The 15811-nt window shown below is 46.0% G+C and overlaps 1 protein-coding gene across 2 annotated transcripts in view; it reads left to right on the forward strand.

Annotated features, from left to right (window-relative positions):
• SH3RF3 (SH3 domain containing ring finger 3) overlaps positions 1-15811 on the forward strand; it is a 496734-nt gene that overhangs the window by 353067 nt on the left and 127856 nt on the right. For both annotated transcript variants that reach the window (XM_023552520.2, XM_064268608.1), the window contains exon 4: positions 7665-8018. In XM_023552520.2, coding sequence (XP_023408288.2) covers positions 7665-8018 — 354 coding nt within the window. The remainder of the gene's footprint in view (positions 1-7664; positions 8019-15811) is intronic.

Below are 15811 nucleotides of genomic sequence, written 5' to 3' on the forward strand. Positions count from 1 at the left end.
GATCTGGGTTTCTGGGTTAAAGCCCCTTGGCTCAGCTGAGCCTTTCTAACCGTCTTGGTTTTCTAGTGCTGCTATGAAAGAAGTACAGGCAGGTAGCTTTAAAGAAATTTATTTTCTCACAGTTAGGAGGCTAGACGTCTGAATTCAGGGCACCGGCTGCAGGGGAAGGCTTTCCCTGGCTCTGAGGAAAGATCTTTGTTTCTCTCAGCTTCTGTAGACCCAGTATTCCTTGGTTTCTTGGAGATCTTCATGCGACATCGATCTTCCCCCCATTTGGGCTTGTTCATTGTTGTGCCAATGCTGCTCATTAGGGTTAGGACACCGATTAGGTTTAGGACACCCTGCACTGATACTGCCCCATTAACGTAACAAAGAAAACCCTATTCGCAAACAGTATTGTATCCACAGATATAGGGGTTAAGATTCCAACCGATATTTTGTTGTTGTTGTGCTTTAAGTGAAAGTTTACAGTTCAAATTATTGTCTCATACAAAGTTTTATACACACACTGTTGTGTGACCCTAGTTGCTTTCCCTATAATTTGACAGCATACTCCTTCTTTCCATCCCAGATTTCCGATGTCCATTCAACCAGCTACTGTCCCTTTTTGCCTTCTCATCTCACCTCTGGACAGGAGCTGCCCATTTAGTGTCTTGTACCTACTCAAGCTAAGAAGCACTGTCTTCACCAGTATCATTTTATGTCTTATAGTCCAGTCTAATCTCTCTCTGAAGAGTTGGCTTCAGGAATGGTTTCAGTTCTGGGCTAACAGAGAATCCAGGAGTCCCTCCAGTCTCAGACCATTAAGTCTGGTCTTTTTACTAGAATTTGACTTCTGCACCCCACTTTTCTCCTGCTCCATGAGGGATTCTGTTCCGTTCCCTATCAGGGTGGTCATTGGTGGTAGCCGGGCACCATCTAGTTCTTCTGGCCTCAGGCTGATGGAGCCTCTGGTTTCTGTGGCCCTTTCTGTCCCTTGGGCTCAAATCTTCCTGTGTCTTTGGTGTTCTTCATTCTTCTTTGTTCCAGGTAGGTTGGGACCAATTGATGTGTCTTAGATGGCAGCTCGCTAGCTTTAAAGACCCCAGTCGCCAGTAACCAAAATGGTACGCAGAACATTTTCTTAATAAACTTTGTTATGCCAATTGACCTAGAAGTCTCTGAAACCATGGTCCCCAGACCTCTGCCCCTGCTACTCTGTCCCTCAAAGTGTTTGGCTGTATTCAGGAAACTTGTTAGCTTTTGGTTTAGTCCATTTGTGCTGACTTCCCCTGTATAGTGTGTTCTTCTTCCCTCACCTAAAATAATTCTTATGTACTATCGTGAATGCCTCTCTCCCTCCCTCCCCACTCTCATAACCATCAAAGAATATTTTCTTCTGGGTTTAAACCTTTTCATGAGTTCTTGTAACGGTGGTCTCATGTAATATTTATCCTTTTGCGACTGACTAATTTCATTCAGCATAATGCCTTCCAGATGCATCCATGTTATGTTTTGCAGATTCATCGTTGAACTTTATCGTTGTATAGCGTATACAATACGCTACATATATACGTTGTGTGAAAATACCATAATTTGTTTATCCATTCGTCCACTGATTGGCACCTAGGTTGTTTCCATCTTTTTGCTGTTGTGAACAGTGCTGCAGTGAACAAGAGTGTGCATCTATCTATTAGTGTGACGGTTCTTATTTCTCTAGGATATATTCCAAGGAGTGGGGCTGCTAGATGATGGTATTTCTATTTCTAGCTTTTTAAGGAAGTGCGAAATTAATTTCCAAAGTGGTTGTACCAATTTACATTCCCATCAGCAGTGTAAAAGTGTTCCAGTCTCTCCACAACCTCTCCAGCATTTATTATTTTGTGTTTTTTGGAATAATGCTAGCCTTGTTGAGGTGAGACAGTATCTCATTGTAGTTTTGATTTGCACTTCTCTAATGGCTAATGATTGTGAGCATTTCCTCATGTATCTGGTAGCCACCTGAATGTCTTCTTTGGATAAGTGCCTGTTCATATCCTTTGCCCATTTTTTAATGGGTTATGTGTCTTTTTATTGTTGAGGTTTTGCAGTATCAGGTAGATTTTAGAGATTAGACGCTGATCAGATTTGTTGTAGCCAAAAATCTTTTCCCAGTCTGTAGGTTGTCTTTTTACTCTTTTGGTGAAATCTTTGAATGAGCGTGTTTGATTTTTAGGCGCTCCCAGTTACCTAGTTTCTCTTCTGGTGTTTGCGCATTGTTAGTAATGTTTTGTATTCTGTTTATGCCATGTATTAGGGCCCCTAGCATTGTCCATATTTTTCCTTCCATGACCTTTATCATTTTAGATTTTGTATTTAGGTCTTTGATCCATTTTGAGTTAGTTTTTGTGCATGGTGTAAGGTATGGGTCTTGTTTCTTTTTTTTTTTTTGCAGATTGTCATCTAGTTATACCAGCACCTTTTGTTAAAGAGGCTGCCTTTTCCCAATTAATGGACTTTGGGCCTTTGTCAAATATCAGCTGCTCACAGGTGGATGAATTTACATCTGGATTCTCAATTCTATTCCATTGGTCTATGTATCTGGGTGTTGTACCAGTACCAGGCTGTTTTGACTACAGCGGCAGTATAATAGCTACTAAAATCGGGTAATGTGAGGCTTCCCGCTTTGTTCTTCTTTAGTAATGCTCTACTTATTAGAGACCTCTTCCCTTTCCGTATGAAGTTAGTGATTTGTTTTTCCATGTCATTAAAAATGCCTTTGGAATTTGGATCGGGATTGTGTTGTACCTGTAAATCACTTTGGGTAGAATAGGCATTCTTACAACATTGAGTCTTCCGATCCATGAGCAAGGTATGTCTTTCCACTTACGTAGGCTTCTTGCAGTAGTGTTGTAGTTTTCTTTGCATACGTCTTTTACATCTCTGGTTAGATTTATTCCTGAGTATTTTCTCTTCTTGGGGCCTATTGTAAACGGTACTGATCTGGTGATTTCCACTTTGAAGTTCTCTTCATTGGTGTAGAGGCGTCCAACTGGTTTTTGTATGTTTATCTTGTAACCTGATACTTTGCTGAAACCTTCTATTAGTTCCAGTAGTTTTCTTGTGGATTCTTTGGGATTTTCTGCGTATAAGATCATATCATCTGCAAATAGAGATTATTTTACTTCTTCCTTACCAATCTGGATGCCCTTTATTTCTTTTTCTAACCTAATTGCTCTTCCTAGTACCTCCAGCACAATGTTGAATAGGAGTGGTGATGAAGGGCATCCTTGTCTGGTTTCTGTTCTCAAGGGGAATGCTTTCAGACTCTCTCCATTTAGAATGATGTTGGCTGTTGGCTTTGTATAAATGCCCTTTATTATACCAACCCGTATATTTGAAGGCTACAAATCCATAAAACCTCCTGACTTTCTGTGACAGGAATGTTATCTTCTATCTCCTGTGCATAGTCATCATCCGAAGGCTGGCCCCCTACCTTGTTTTAAGGCTATAGGGGCAAGGGGGTGTCCCCGATGGCTGAATCTTGGTAACAGCCCTTTGTCCATTCAGCCTTCTGGACTACTGGAGATGGAGCATTTCTCTTTCTAGTCTTCTTTTAAAAAAATTTTTTTTTCTTAATTTTATTATCACAGTTGCAAGGGCAACTTCTCAGAATGCATTACGTACCTCTGCCATTCATTGGCACCCAGCCTTCCCAGTGAGTAGCTCATCGGCGTCCTTCCCTCACCACAGACAACATTGGCATCTCACTCGCTATCCAGGTTCCACAAGCAAACACAGACCTCACTTTGGTAAGCCTCTCAGAACAGAGTCGGGGGATATGTGCCTACATTTGCCTCATTTGTCCCAGAGGAAAACATGGTTGGGATTGGGCTGACACCCAGATCTTGAAGTAAGTTTTAGGAAAACAAGTGCTTCTTTGAAGTTGAAGGATCGTTCTACTTTTGAATCCGTTGAGAAGAGATGGACTGGAGCTCTGCAAATTTCTTGTCCACTTGCAAGAACGCGACTGGTCCCTGGTTCTTTTTGTTTGTGTTCAGAGTCAGGTCAGAGAGGCATTCTCTGGCCCTATAACCTATCAGAGCTTTAGTTACTATTTCATTCCAGAGTGTCCATGTTTCATTTAGAAAGCAAAGTTTGACTAAGCAGCCAGAGTTCTTACTAGCTAACCCTGCTCGTTGCGCCAGTTGTATCAGATCAGTCCAGGGAAATCTCAGCTTCCCTTTCCTGGTCAGTCCAGGCCCCAGCTGCTCCACACAACCCTTTCTCTCTCCTCCCCACTCACCTGGGGCTAGTTCAGCAGGTAACAGCCCCTTCTCTCTCTCATTGCCATTCACCCAAGGCTAGATCAGTGAGTACCGGCTCCTCTCCTGTTTCTTAGGTCTGACAATTCATCGAAATGACTCACAAAATACAAGGCAAAGTGCTAGCTTTAATCTGACAATAAACAGAATACAAACGCAAAGGGCAAAATGTTTCCATATTCCCAGGGGACATGCTTACCCTCCTAAGAGCAAATGCTTACTCAGGGAGCTCCACTGAGGTCTTTTATTGACCTTACCATATGGCTGTGATAGAAGACATCATGCCTCCTGAGGCTTGGTCAGCATCAGGCCCCTTGGTGATCCCTCTTGGTCTGGTTGCCCTCATTCGTTGGTTGTGCTCAGGCTCTCAGGAACCAGGACCAAAGGCCAAATTGTGTACTGCAAGGGGGTCCTCCTGTACCTGGCATCGACCCAGACAGTGACTGTCCTCAGGACATTTATCCTGTCAGAGCTGACATAGAGCTCATGTCTATAGGCTCCAAATTTAAGAGCATGGTGTCTGGAAAGAAAAAAGGAGAACACAAATATGAAGCCTAAGGCTCAGGCTTAAGAAGCCAGCTGGGGCAGTCATTGCCTGGGGAACTTTTCTCTAGCTGAGGGGTCAGCAGACTACAGCCTGCATGCCAAAATAGTTCCACCTCTTGTTTTTGTAAATAAATTTTTGTTGGAATACAGTCATGCCCATTCACTTATGTGTCATCCGTGGCTGCTTCTGCACTCCAACAATAGAGTTGGAAAGTTGCAACAGAGACTGTATGGGCTGCAAAATCTAAAATATTTACTATTGACCTTTTATAGAAAACATTTACCTACCCCTATACTGTAGCCTGTAACACCCACAACTATTTGTATTGGAGGAGGAGAAAAATAAGAAAAGAAATTGCTTTAGTTCCTGTACTTTTCTAGGTAGGTCTGCCCAGTGGGCTAGCTGGCATTTACTCAGTTTCTTCTGTTACTTTTTCAGAATATGAGCAGACATAATGGAATGTTACAGAAATTTACCTAGCATAATAGCATTTATTTAACCCGTCTTGTGAAGATGATTCCAAGCTGATTCTAACATCACATTTCCTTCCTGGCCACCCCTGTACATACAACTCAGGTTTAGCAGTAAATAGTTCTCTCTGCTCCATTCCTTCAATCCCTGCAAATAGCCCCTTTAGGTGTGAACTTAGGTTGCATCAAATCCAGCAGGAGTCCGGGCAGAGCTCCTAACTGGTTCATTCAGGTTAGAGCCCCTGCTGAGAATTTGCATTTTTAACAAGTTCCCAGGTGATGCTAATGCTGCTGGTTAGGGGCCAATTCTGAGAATGGCCAGTAGAGCAGTGGTTCTCAAATTTTTTTATACACAAGAATCAACTGGGGATCTTGTTAAAATAGAGATTCTGATTCAGTATATCTTGGGTAGAAATGCAAATTCTCAGTGACAGTTTGAACCAAAATGAACTGGTTCAAAGCCCTGGCCCAGGGGGGCACTATTGCTTGATTCTTCACCCACCTTGAGGTCACACTGACACCCCCATACACAAGCACAAGCAGCCTCTTCCTCCCCCAACCTCCTGCCCGGAGCTGGTCAGCTCATAGATCTGCCCAGGGCATGATGAGGCTAACCATGCCCAGCCCCTTCCAACCTCCAAGTGTGACCCATTGTGACAGTACAACCCTACAAACGAAGATGTGGTTTTAGCTGGTGTGGAGTATTCCAAATTAATACAAGTTATTCATAGAACCGAGCCCCTTATCCCACCTTTACTGACAAGTACCGCCTAGGATCAATTTTTTGTCAAAGGCAAACTCTGCCTTTAAAAACCATCTATTATTTTGTAGAACAGTGTATATTGATTTCCTTTGTTGTTGTTAGCTGCTGTCAAGTTAATTCCAACTCATGGTAACTCCATGCGTGGCAGTGTAGAACTGTGTTCCATAGGGTTTTCATGGTTGTGACCTTTCAGAAACAGATCACCAGTCCTGTCTTCCAAGGCACTTCTTGGTAGGTTTAAACCACCAACCCTTTGGCTAGTAGTTGAGCGCTTAGCCACTTGTACCACCCAGGCACCTGCTACTGGTTTCCTAGAGCTGCCATAACGAAAGTACCACAAACCAAGTGGCTTAAAATAACAGAACTTTATTCTTTCACGTTTTATGGAAGCTAGAGGTTCAAAATCAAGGTTATCTACAAGGTTGGTTCCTTCTGGAGGGTCTGAGAGAGAGTTCGTTCCATGCCTCTCCTAGCTTCTGGTGGTTTTCCATAATCCTTGGCTTGTAACGCATCCCTCCAATCTCTGCTTCAGTCTCATGTCCATCTTCCCTCTGCGTCTGTGTGCCTCCGTGTCTCTTCTCTTTTTATAAGGACACCAGTCATATTTGAGCCCATCTTACTCCAGTATGACTTCATACTAATGTAACTACTTACATCTGCAGAGATTCTGTTTCCTGACAAAGTCACATTCACAGGTACTGGGGATTGGGACTTCACCATATCCTCTTGAGGGACACAATTCAATCTATAACAAACAGGTTGGGAGATATGGGAAGGAGTAATGTCCTGAGTTCTTGCTGAATTGCTCAAAATAAGAAATTATTTACTGCTCATGAGACGAGGATAGCTGGGGGAACCAGGGGCCAGGGGCGGTCAGATCAGCTTCTCAGTCTTGATAACCTGAGCAGAGACTATTCCTAGAAAGATGACATCCACGGATCACACACGACATACCCATTTCTGGTTTTCTCCCGGTCACCAGACCAGACTCTCCAGTCATCAGCAGTCATCTAGTGGTGAGAACAGAGCATACTGGTCACATGCCTTTAATTTTCTACCAGAGTGGCCAGGATGGCAAAGGGAAGGCTGGGACTCTCTTGTCATGGTGAATGGAGGTGGCAAAGCGGAGCGATGTGGTCCTTCCTCTGGACCATCTTCAGGTCTGGGTGATAGCTGTGCTTTCCTCCCTAGCGTCGCTTCTCCCTCATTCCTCTCTCTCCACGCAGGGTTTGCACCTCACCCCCTGTACACCCAAAGCCTGGTAAAAGATTTGGGTGAGACATGGTGGACAGCCTTCAGAAAACTCTCCCTATCTGTGTCCTGCGTCCCCTGCTCTCTGTCACAACTCTGCCAGCCTTTGCACAGCTGCTCCAGAAAACTCAATAAAATCTACAGATGTCATCCCAGCCTTTGTTATTTCTTTTAATGCAGTGCTCGTGCTGGACGCGGCTGTTAGGAAGATGTGACCAATTTGAAGATGTTGCTAATGTCAGTTTTTAAATGCTAGCACAGGCCGGGAGGGAGAACAGAGAGCTAGAAATAGAATGTGATGAGTATTTAATGAATCCTCCCTCCCTCCCTTCTTCCCCTTTTTTACATAGCTCAACGACTCTGCCAAGCAGCTTATTGAGATGGACAAGACGTGCTTAGCGGCAGCGTCTGGCTGTGATGCCTCCTTGCCCTCTGACCCCAGCGCAGCAGCCACTCTGGCCCCAAGTTCCACTTTAAGCAGCACGGGAGCGGTCAGTGCCTTTCAGCGGCGTATTGATGGCAAGAAGAATGCCAAGAAACGCCACTCCTTCACTGCACTCAGTGTGACGCACAAATCCTCCCAGGCCGTGAGCAATAGGCATTCCATGGAAATTAGTGCTCCGGTTCTCATCAGCTCCAGTGATCCTCGGGCTGCAGCCAGAATCGGAGAGTTGGCTCAACTGTCGTCCAGTGCTCCAACCCAGGTAACAGTCACTTTGTGATGCCGGCCATGGGTGTGGCAGGGGTAGGCGCCCGCCCCTTCTCTGGGCCCCAGGTCTAGGCCTTGTGGCTCAGCTCCCCATGGGTTCTTTGGGACTCCAGGCACCCACATTTCCTGAGCTAGTGTAAAGGAAACTACAGCAGAACTGCCCTTTCTAATGCCCTTTAAATGCAATTTCCTTCTTGCCACCTGACATTAGGGATTTCCCCTAGGCCTTGGTAAAAATGTCTCCCTGTTACTACCCAAAGTAAATATGCAACCAGTATTCTTAGCGGTAAGGAGTCCCTGGGTGGGAAAAACAGTTAAGCACTTGGCTACTAACCAAGAGGTTGGTAGTTCAAACCCACCCAGAGGCGCCTCGGAAGACAGTCCTGGTGATCTGCTTCTGAAAGCTCCCAGCCTTGAAAACCCTATGAAGCAGTACCACTCTGCATACATGGGGTCGCCGTGAGTTGGGATCGGGCTTGATGGCAACTGGTTTGGCTTTAGGGCTCCACCTGCCGTTGAAAGTTCGGTCACTAAAGCCTGGGTTTGGTTAGAAGGAGCAAGTCTCATGAGCTGACGCTCCCTACCCAGGCTTCCAGCAGCTCACTGGGCTCCGGGCTCCAGCACCCACCACTGCCCGGCTCTCTGTGGTCCCACACGTCGCCGGCCTTGCTAGTTTCCCATCAGAGGCGTTTGAGGACCTTGTCTATCATCCACAGCAGTGGTTCCCAACCTTGACCATACTTCCCTGTCATCTGGAGCACAGAGCAAAGTCTGATGCCTGGGTCCCCCTGGTAATCAGCCTGGGCTGTGGCCTGGCCGTGAGGATTTTAAACCACCGCCACCCCCTCCCCCGGGGAATTCTAATGTGTGGCCAGGGTTCAGAACCACTGGGCCATCTCACAGAGACTAGCAGCCCTTCTTTCAGGTCCCAGGCTTTGCCACAGTGCGTGCTTGAACCAAGCCCTGTGTCACATAGAGGGTGACCGGCTCTCTTCGGGTGCCTAGGACTAGGAGTATTCCCAGGACACAAGACTTTTACTGCTAAAACGGGGACAGTTGGTCACCCTAGAACATTTTTCTTCCCATCCACTAGGCTCCACAGGGAGATGTTTGGAGGCTTTTGGAAAAAATGTCTTCTTTGTCATCTTTGTGCCAGGCCCTGTGCTGGGTGCCAGAGAAGCAAAGACACTCAGCCTTGGTCTCCATTCCTGAGAGACCCAGACCCTGGTGGGGGATATGTAAACAAAGGGCCGTTCAGTGTTACTTCAGGGCTGGTGCTGTCAATCCCAGCTGCTAGCGTCATCCAGGGAGGCCTTTAAAACATTCCAATCCCAGGGCCCATCCCAGATCAATGAAATCAGAATCTCTGCGGAGAGAGAGGGGTGAGCGTGATGTATCAGCCAGGCTTCGCTGCAGCAATGCCGTGTAACAAACAGCCTCCGTGTGTACAGAACCGGCAACTATATTCCTCACTCGGGGACTCTGGGCCAGCTGCGCTGGGCTCCAGGTTCCAGGGCAGGTTCAGCTCTGCACCATGTATCTCCTTTGGGGCCCAGGCAAAGGGGCAGTGCCTCCCCGGGGTATCCGCTTCTCGTGTTGAGGTGTGCCAGGCTGCTACCTGTGCCCACTTGCCATTGATGAAAGCAGGTAACATGGAAAAGCCCCGTATGGATGGGAAGAGAAACGTACTCCTCTTGTGGAGGTGGGGGAGGAGTAAACGTTTGCTGGGAAACAACCTGATGAACCCACTGGAGTTCTTACCACCCCCCAGGTGATCTACTGCCCTTTAGGTTGCAGAACCCCTGCTTTAGGCCAGGGATTAGCGAACAATGGCGGGGCGTGGGGAGTGGGGAAGGGGTAGGGGAGGCTGATTTTACACAACTCTTGTGCTAGGTATAATTCTTACATTTTTAAAGGGTTGTACAAAAAGGAAGAAAAAGGAAGAAGAAGAAACAAAAGAGACCATACACAGCTCTCAAAGCCGAAAATATTTACTATCTGGCTCTTGACAGAAAAAGTTTTCTGACTGGTGCTTTAGATTAAAGCTTTGTTGATGTTGACACAGAAAAGGTTATAAAAAAAAGTAAAGGAAGAAAAATAGTAATTATGTAAGGTTAGCTGAAGGTCTCAGTTTGGGAAAGGGGAAAAAAAAAAGACAGAATTGGGAAAAAAGAAACCATTGACATTGAGTCAATTCCGACTCATAGTGACCGTGTAGGACACAGTAGATCTGCCCCACAGGGTTTCCAAAGATTTGGGTTTGAACCACCGACCTTTTGGTTAGCAGCCAAATGCTTAACCACTGTGCCACCAGGGAGGAGGGAGTCTTAAAACACAAAAGGGGAGGTTGCTTTGACTTTCAGACCTGAAATTTAAAGACACTGATTTCATGTTCTTCCAGAGCCCAGAATCTTGTATGTATGTGGTGATGGGGTAGATCGGAAATTTGAGGAGATTCCAGAACTGTTTTTTTTTTTCTTCCTTTGGAGTATCCCGTGGAACAGCACCCTGCGTCTCATGGAGGTTCTTGTGCATCAAATAACCATTTCAGAAAATTCGACAGGTTCTAGACATAGAATTTCAATGATTTGTTCTAGAGAGACAAGAGCATAGGAAAGAAGGTGTTGTAGCAGAGAATACTACCCTTGGATGGTACAGTTCATGCTCTCGGTTACTAATCAAAAAGTTGGAGGTTCAAGTCCACCCAGAGGCACTTTTGGAAGAAAGACCTGGAGGTCTGCTTCTGAAAGATCACCAAAACCAAACCAAACCCCTTATCTTCGAGTCAATTCCAACTCATAGCGACCCTATGAGACAGAGTAGAACTGCCCCATAGGGTTTCCAACGCTGTAAATCTTTGCAGAAGCAGACCGTCACACGTTTCTCCTGTGGAGTGCCTGGTCGGTTCAAACAACCAATCTTTTGGTTAGCAGCCAAGCACTTAACCACTGCACTGCCAGGGCTCCTTTGAAAGATCATAGTCGTTGAAAATCCTATGGAGCACAGTTGTACTCTGACACACATTGGGTCACCATGAGTTGGAATCGACTTGACAGTAAGCACAGGGGTGTGTGTGTGTGTAAAGCAGGGAACTAGCAGGAAGGTTTGCTGATGCTGAGGGTGGGGGGCGCCAGCTCAGTCAAGGTGGAAGAGGAATTGCCTCTGCCTGGGGTACTGCTGTTCCTCGCTGGCAGCACCTTGGGGCCCACAAGGAGACTGTGAAGATGCAGCCCCAGACTACCCACAGTGCAGGAGAAGGCGGAAGGGGAATTTACCCTCCTCTACCTTCTTTTCACACCTTAAGAGCTCAGCTGCTAACCAAAAGGCCAGCAGTTGAAATCCACCAGCCACTCCTTGAGAACCCTATGGGGCCGTTCTACTCTGTCCTGTAGGATCCCTATGAGTCAGGATGGACTCAACGGCCACAGGTTTGGTTTGGTTTGTTTTCCCTGGTTTATCCGGTCCCAGTGCTGGTGCAAAAGACTGTCTCGCTCTTCCCTTTACCACTGAAATGCTTCCACTTTCTTATATCAGATGCCCTCAGCTCTGCATCAAACCTCTGCCTCCACCCCTGCTGCTGAAACTGTCCGGGCCAAGGTCACTAATGTCCAGGTCCAGAATCCTTTGCTCCATCCTCCTCCTCCTTGATAATCTTTGGTAGCATTTGGCAAAAGACCCCTTCCTAAATTTTTCTCCTCCCTTTGCTTCTGTGATGTACTCTTCTGGTTCTGAGCACTTTTTCTTGCCTCTTATAGTGGATCCACTTTCTCTACCCCTCACATAAATATTGATGCTCCCTGGGTTAGTTCCTTGGCCGCTTTCTTTTTCTATCTTGTACACACTTTTGTCCATTCCCATAATTCCAACCACAGCTAAACTCTCAAGTGTCTAAATTCTGGCCTCTGATACCTTTTCCGAACTATTAGATTCTTTCTTTCTACCTCTTCATGTCTTTACCTGGAAAAGTGCCTCAGTTTCAAAACATGCCACCCCCATTACCACCCCGTTGCCGTCAAGTTGATTCCAACTCATAGCAACCCTATAGGACAGAGTAGAACTGCCCCATAGAGTTTACAAGGAGTGCCTGATAGATTCGAACTGCCGATCTTTTGGTTAGCAGCTGTAGCTCTTAACCACTACCCCACCAGGATTTCCTAAAACATGCCAAAAGAGAATAATTCTTTTCCTTCTTCTTCAAACCTATATCCTCTTCTTTATTCCATTCATATCTCAATGAATGGCACACCATCCTCAAATTCCCTAAGTGAAGTGATCTCTGTAAAGAAATATCTGGATTTTTAAAATTGAAGGATGCCTGAATATTCTTCCTCCTCTCCTCTGATAACCTTTCCTCCCTCATCAGAAAGTTGACATGTGAGTGCTATTTCATTATTCACAAGCAACTGAGCTGACCCTGTGACCTCTCCAAATAGCAGGAGAAATAATTCATGAGGGTGCAAATGTGAGCAGGATGGGCCATCTGAGGCTCAGCCTGACCACACACCACTGGGAGTCCCTTAACTGGACGTGAACCAGCTGTGCCCTCCTCTGCAGCTGTCTATGGAGACCTGGGGCCTATGGGGAGTCAATAAATGGCTAAAGCCGTCCTGGTGTGGAATCCACATGACCTTTCAGGTGCCATGTTGTTTTACGTGTGAGACTATTCGGTACATGAGGCTGCTGAAATGGGTCACGTTGACCACCAAAGAAGAAAACTCATGTATATTGAACCCTGCCTGTGTGCCAGGCAGCAGGATACAGAAGCAATTGAGACCTAGTTTCTGCCCTCAAGAACCTCAAAGTCCAGTGTGAGAGACAGCCGTAAAAATACTAAGACAATAAGCTCTGTAAAAACAGATATGTAAAAAGTCCTGCAGGCACAAAGACAGAGGAGAAATTAATTTGGTTGCTGAAAAAGTGACATAGTCATGGATGCCGCAGAGAGAGGTAAGCATTAGGTAGGTCATGAAAAGTAAGCAGGACTTTTCCATATGGGTTTGTGTTTGGGTGTTGAGTGGAAAGCACAATGGTGAGAAGGGAAGAGGGTTGACAAGAAAGAAGAAACAGCCTGGGCAAAGGAGTCAGTTGATGCAGGTAGTCTTGGAGAGGGAGAAACCTGAACCAAACCAGTACGGGGGATGCAGCCATCAGATCTGTGTAGACAGAGCTGGAGTGGACAGTGACTGGTGGTGAAGCCAGAAAGGCACCTGGGGCCAAGTTATGAAGGACTTTGCAGGCCAAGGTAAGAAGCTTAGAGTCTATCCTAAGGCAATGAAGGAAACTTCATAAGCATTTGTAGAAAGACCAGACTTACTACAGATGGATTCAAGGAGAGACCCCAGAGGTACAGAGTTAGAAATCACTTGCTGCAGTCTTGGTGAGGGGCGAGGGAAGCCTGAACCAAACTAGTGTAAGGGTGATGGAGAAGAGGGACATGTGGATGTGGCTGGCCTCTTAGTGTCTGCCTAACATCCATGTACTCCTCTACATTTCCCAGCAGTTATGTTGGGACCAGGTGGTGGTCTGGTTAATGACGAGAGGAAACATGACTAGTGTCATTTCTAGTTAAATGCTATAGTGCCTCTTCCATCCCTCTCTTCCTGTTGGAGGCTATATGTTCCAAGTAATTATAAGATGAAGCAGCCTGGTCCCCAGGTCACTGCGTGGGCAAGTCACTAAGGAAAGCTGCCCAGACCCACCCTGGACTTTGCATTAGTACATAATAAACCTTCACTGTGTTGAATCACACTGGGATTCTTACAGTAGATGACCTATCCCAGCCTGACTAATACCATGAGAGAAGCGTTTTAGAATTAGAACACGGACACCATTTGGATGTCAGAGTCAATAGAAAGAATGGAGTCAGGAGGTCATATTACCCACAAAGCCTAAAGTATGTATTATCTGGACCTTTATAGAAAACGTTTGCCGACCCCTGATCTAGAACATTCCCAGTCTCAGTGGCAGGGGTAGGGAATCTGGTAACTAGTGCAGTGGCCCTAAAAGGTGTCCACATGGCGGTGACAGGTGTCACTTCTGCTCATGTTTCATTGGCCGAAACGAGTCGTGGCTCCACCTAACTTGAAGCAAGGTGGGGAAGTGAAGTCCAATACGGAGGAGGAAACCCAATCACTCCACCTTTCCCATTGTATTATAAGGCTTAACCTGCTTACCACAGAGATTGGGAAAACTTTGCAGTGTTGGAAGTGGCTGTCTGCTGAAGATGACTGCCAGGGAAGGACTGACACCTTTAAAAAATGAAACCGGTCAAGAAAGAGTGTGTCATTTACGTAATATTTGTTCTTGAACTACTTGTATAAAACACATTGGCTTTTAGGAATAAGTGTGGAATCCTTGCCTGCTGAGGCTGAAGACCCAGGTTCGATTCCAGGCCAGTGCACCTCATGTGCAGCCACCACCCATCTGTCAGTGAAGGCTTGTGTGTTGCCATGATGCTGAACAAGTGTCAGCGGAGCTTCCAGACTGAGATGGCCTAGGAAGGCCTGGTAATCTACTTCCAAAAATCAGCCAGTGAAAATCATATGAATCACAATGGTCTGGTCTGCAGCTGATCAGTGGGATGGCACAGGACTGGGCAGAGTTTTGTTTCGTTGTGCCTGGGGTCACCATGAGTCAGCAGCTAACGACACCACATTTAGGAAGGGGACTCCCTCAGGCAGGGCTCTAGAGCTGTGGCTATGAAGTGGCCGGGCTCTGACACAGCTATGCTCCCTGTCCAGCTGAGAACAAGCCTGCTCTTTCACCAAGACATCAGTGTTGGTCTCAGCTTCAAAGAGCACAATGGTTTACAAATCAACTTCCAATAAACAAACAAAAGCCCTTGAGATTGGGAAAATGCCTTTTAAAATCGATGAAAGGGGCAGTGTTTGATATTCAGTGGGGAGAACATCAAAAGAGAAAATTTCTCAAATGTCTTCCCTGTGTCTAAGAAGTAAATTAGAAGAAGTCCGCTCAGAAGCTCTCAGGGCATCTTTAAAATTCATCACCATCCAGCGTAGGAGGTGGCCCGCATTTGTCTTTTTAAGTGCGGCTCTTTTTGTTTGCAGTGTCTTATCTCTGCTACAGGAAAGATGCGGTGAGCTGGAGAAAGCGCAGGGAGAAAAGCTGAAGAAACTGAAATATGACTTCATTTCTCAGGGCCCTGGCAGTTTAGAGACTTATTTAGTCAGCTGCTTATCAGCTCTGTGGCTCCCTGGGTCCAGTGCAAAGCCCGGGGCTCTGCCAAGGACCGCACTCACCTGCAAAGGGCAGGCTGTGCGGATGGTGGAGCACCTGGGCTTATTTTTAGCATTTTCAAAAAATCATAAATTTAATTACATGCCTTATAAAGAGCCAAATATATATAGTTGGCAGTTGATATATAGATATATATACCAACTGAGCCTAAACCAAAAACCAAACACGTTGCTATCAAGTCAGTTCCAACTCGTAGCGACCCTATACGATGGAGTAGAACTGCCCCACAGGGCTTCCAAGGAGCGGCTGGTGGATTCGAACTGCCAGCCTTTTCTTTAACAGCTGAGCTCTTGACCACTGTGCCACTAGGGCTCCCCAAATGAGCCTGAGATGGTTAAAAAGCAAAAATCTCATTGTGAGTGAGGATCTGGCACAAGAAAAACTTCCTTCCACAAATCTGGAAATAGCTGTATCTCTGTGACTCACCATCCCTTGCCTTTAAGGTGTGAACTGAGAGCACCTTGGTTGCCTGTGACCTGACATCTCTGCTTCCATTGACCATCAAGCTTTTCATCAATAGCATCAGGTGTC

This window comes from Loxodonta africana, chromosome 15 (assembly GCF_030014295.1).
Source record: "Loxodonta africana isolate mLoxAfr1 chromosome 15, mLoxAfr1.hap2, whole genome shotgun sequence".
In the NCBI taxonomy this organism is placed as follows: Eukaryota; Metazoa; Chordata; class Mammalia; order Proboscidea; family Elephantidae; genus Loxodonta; species Loxodonta africana.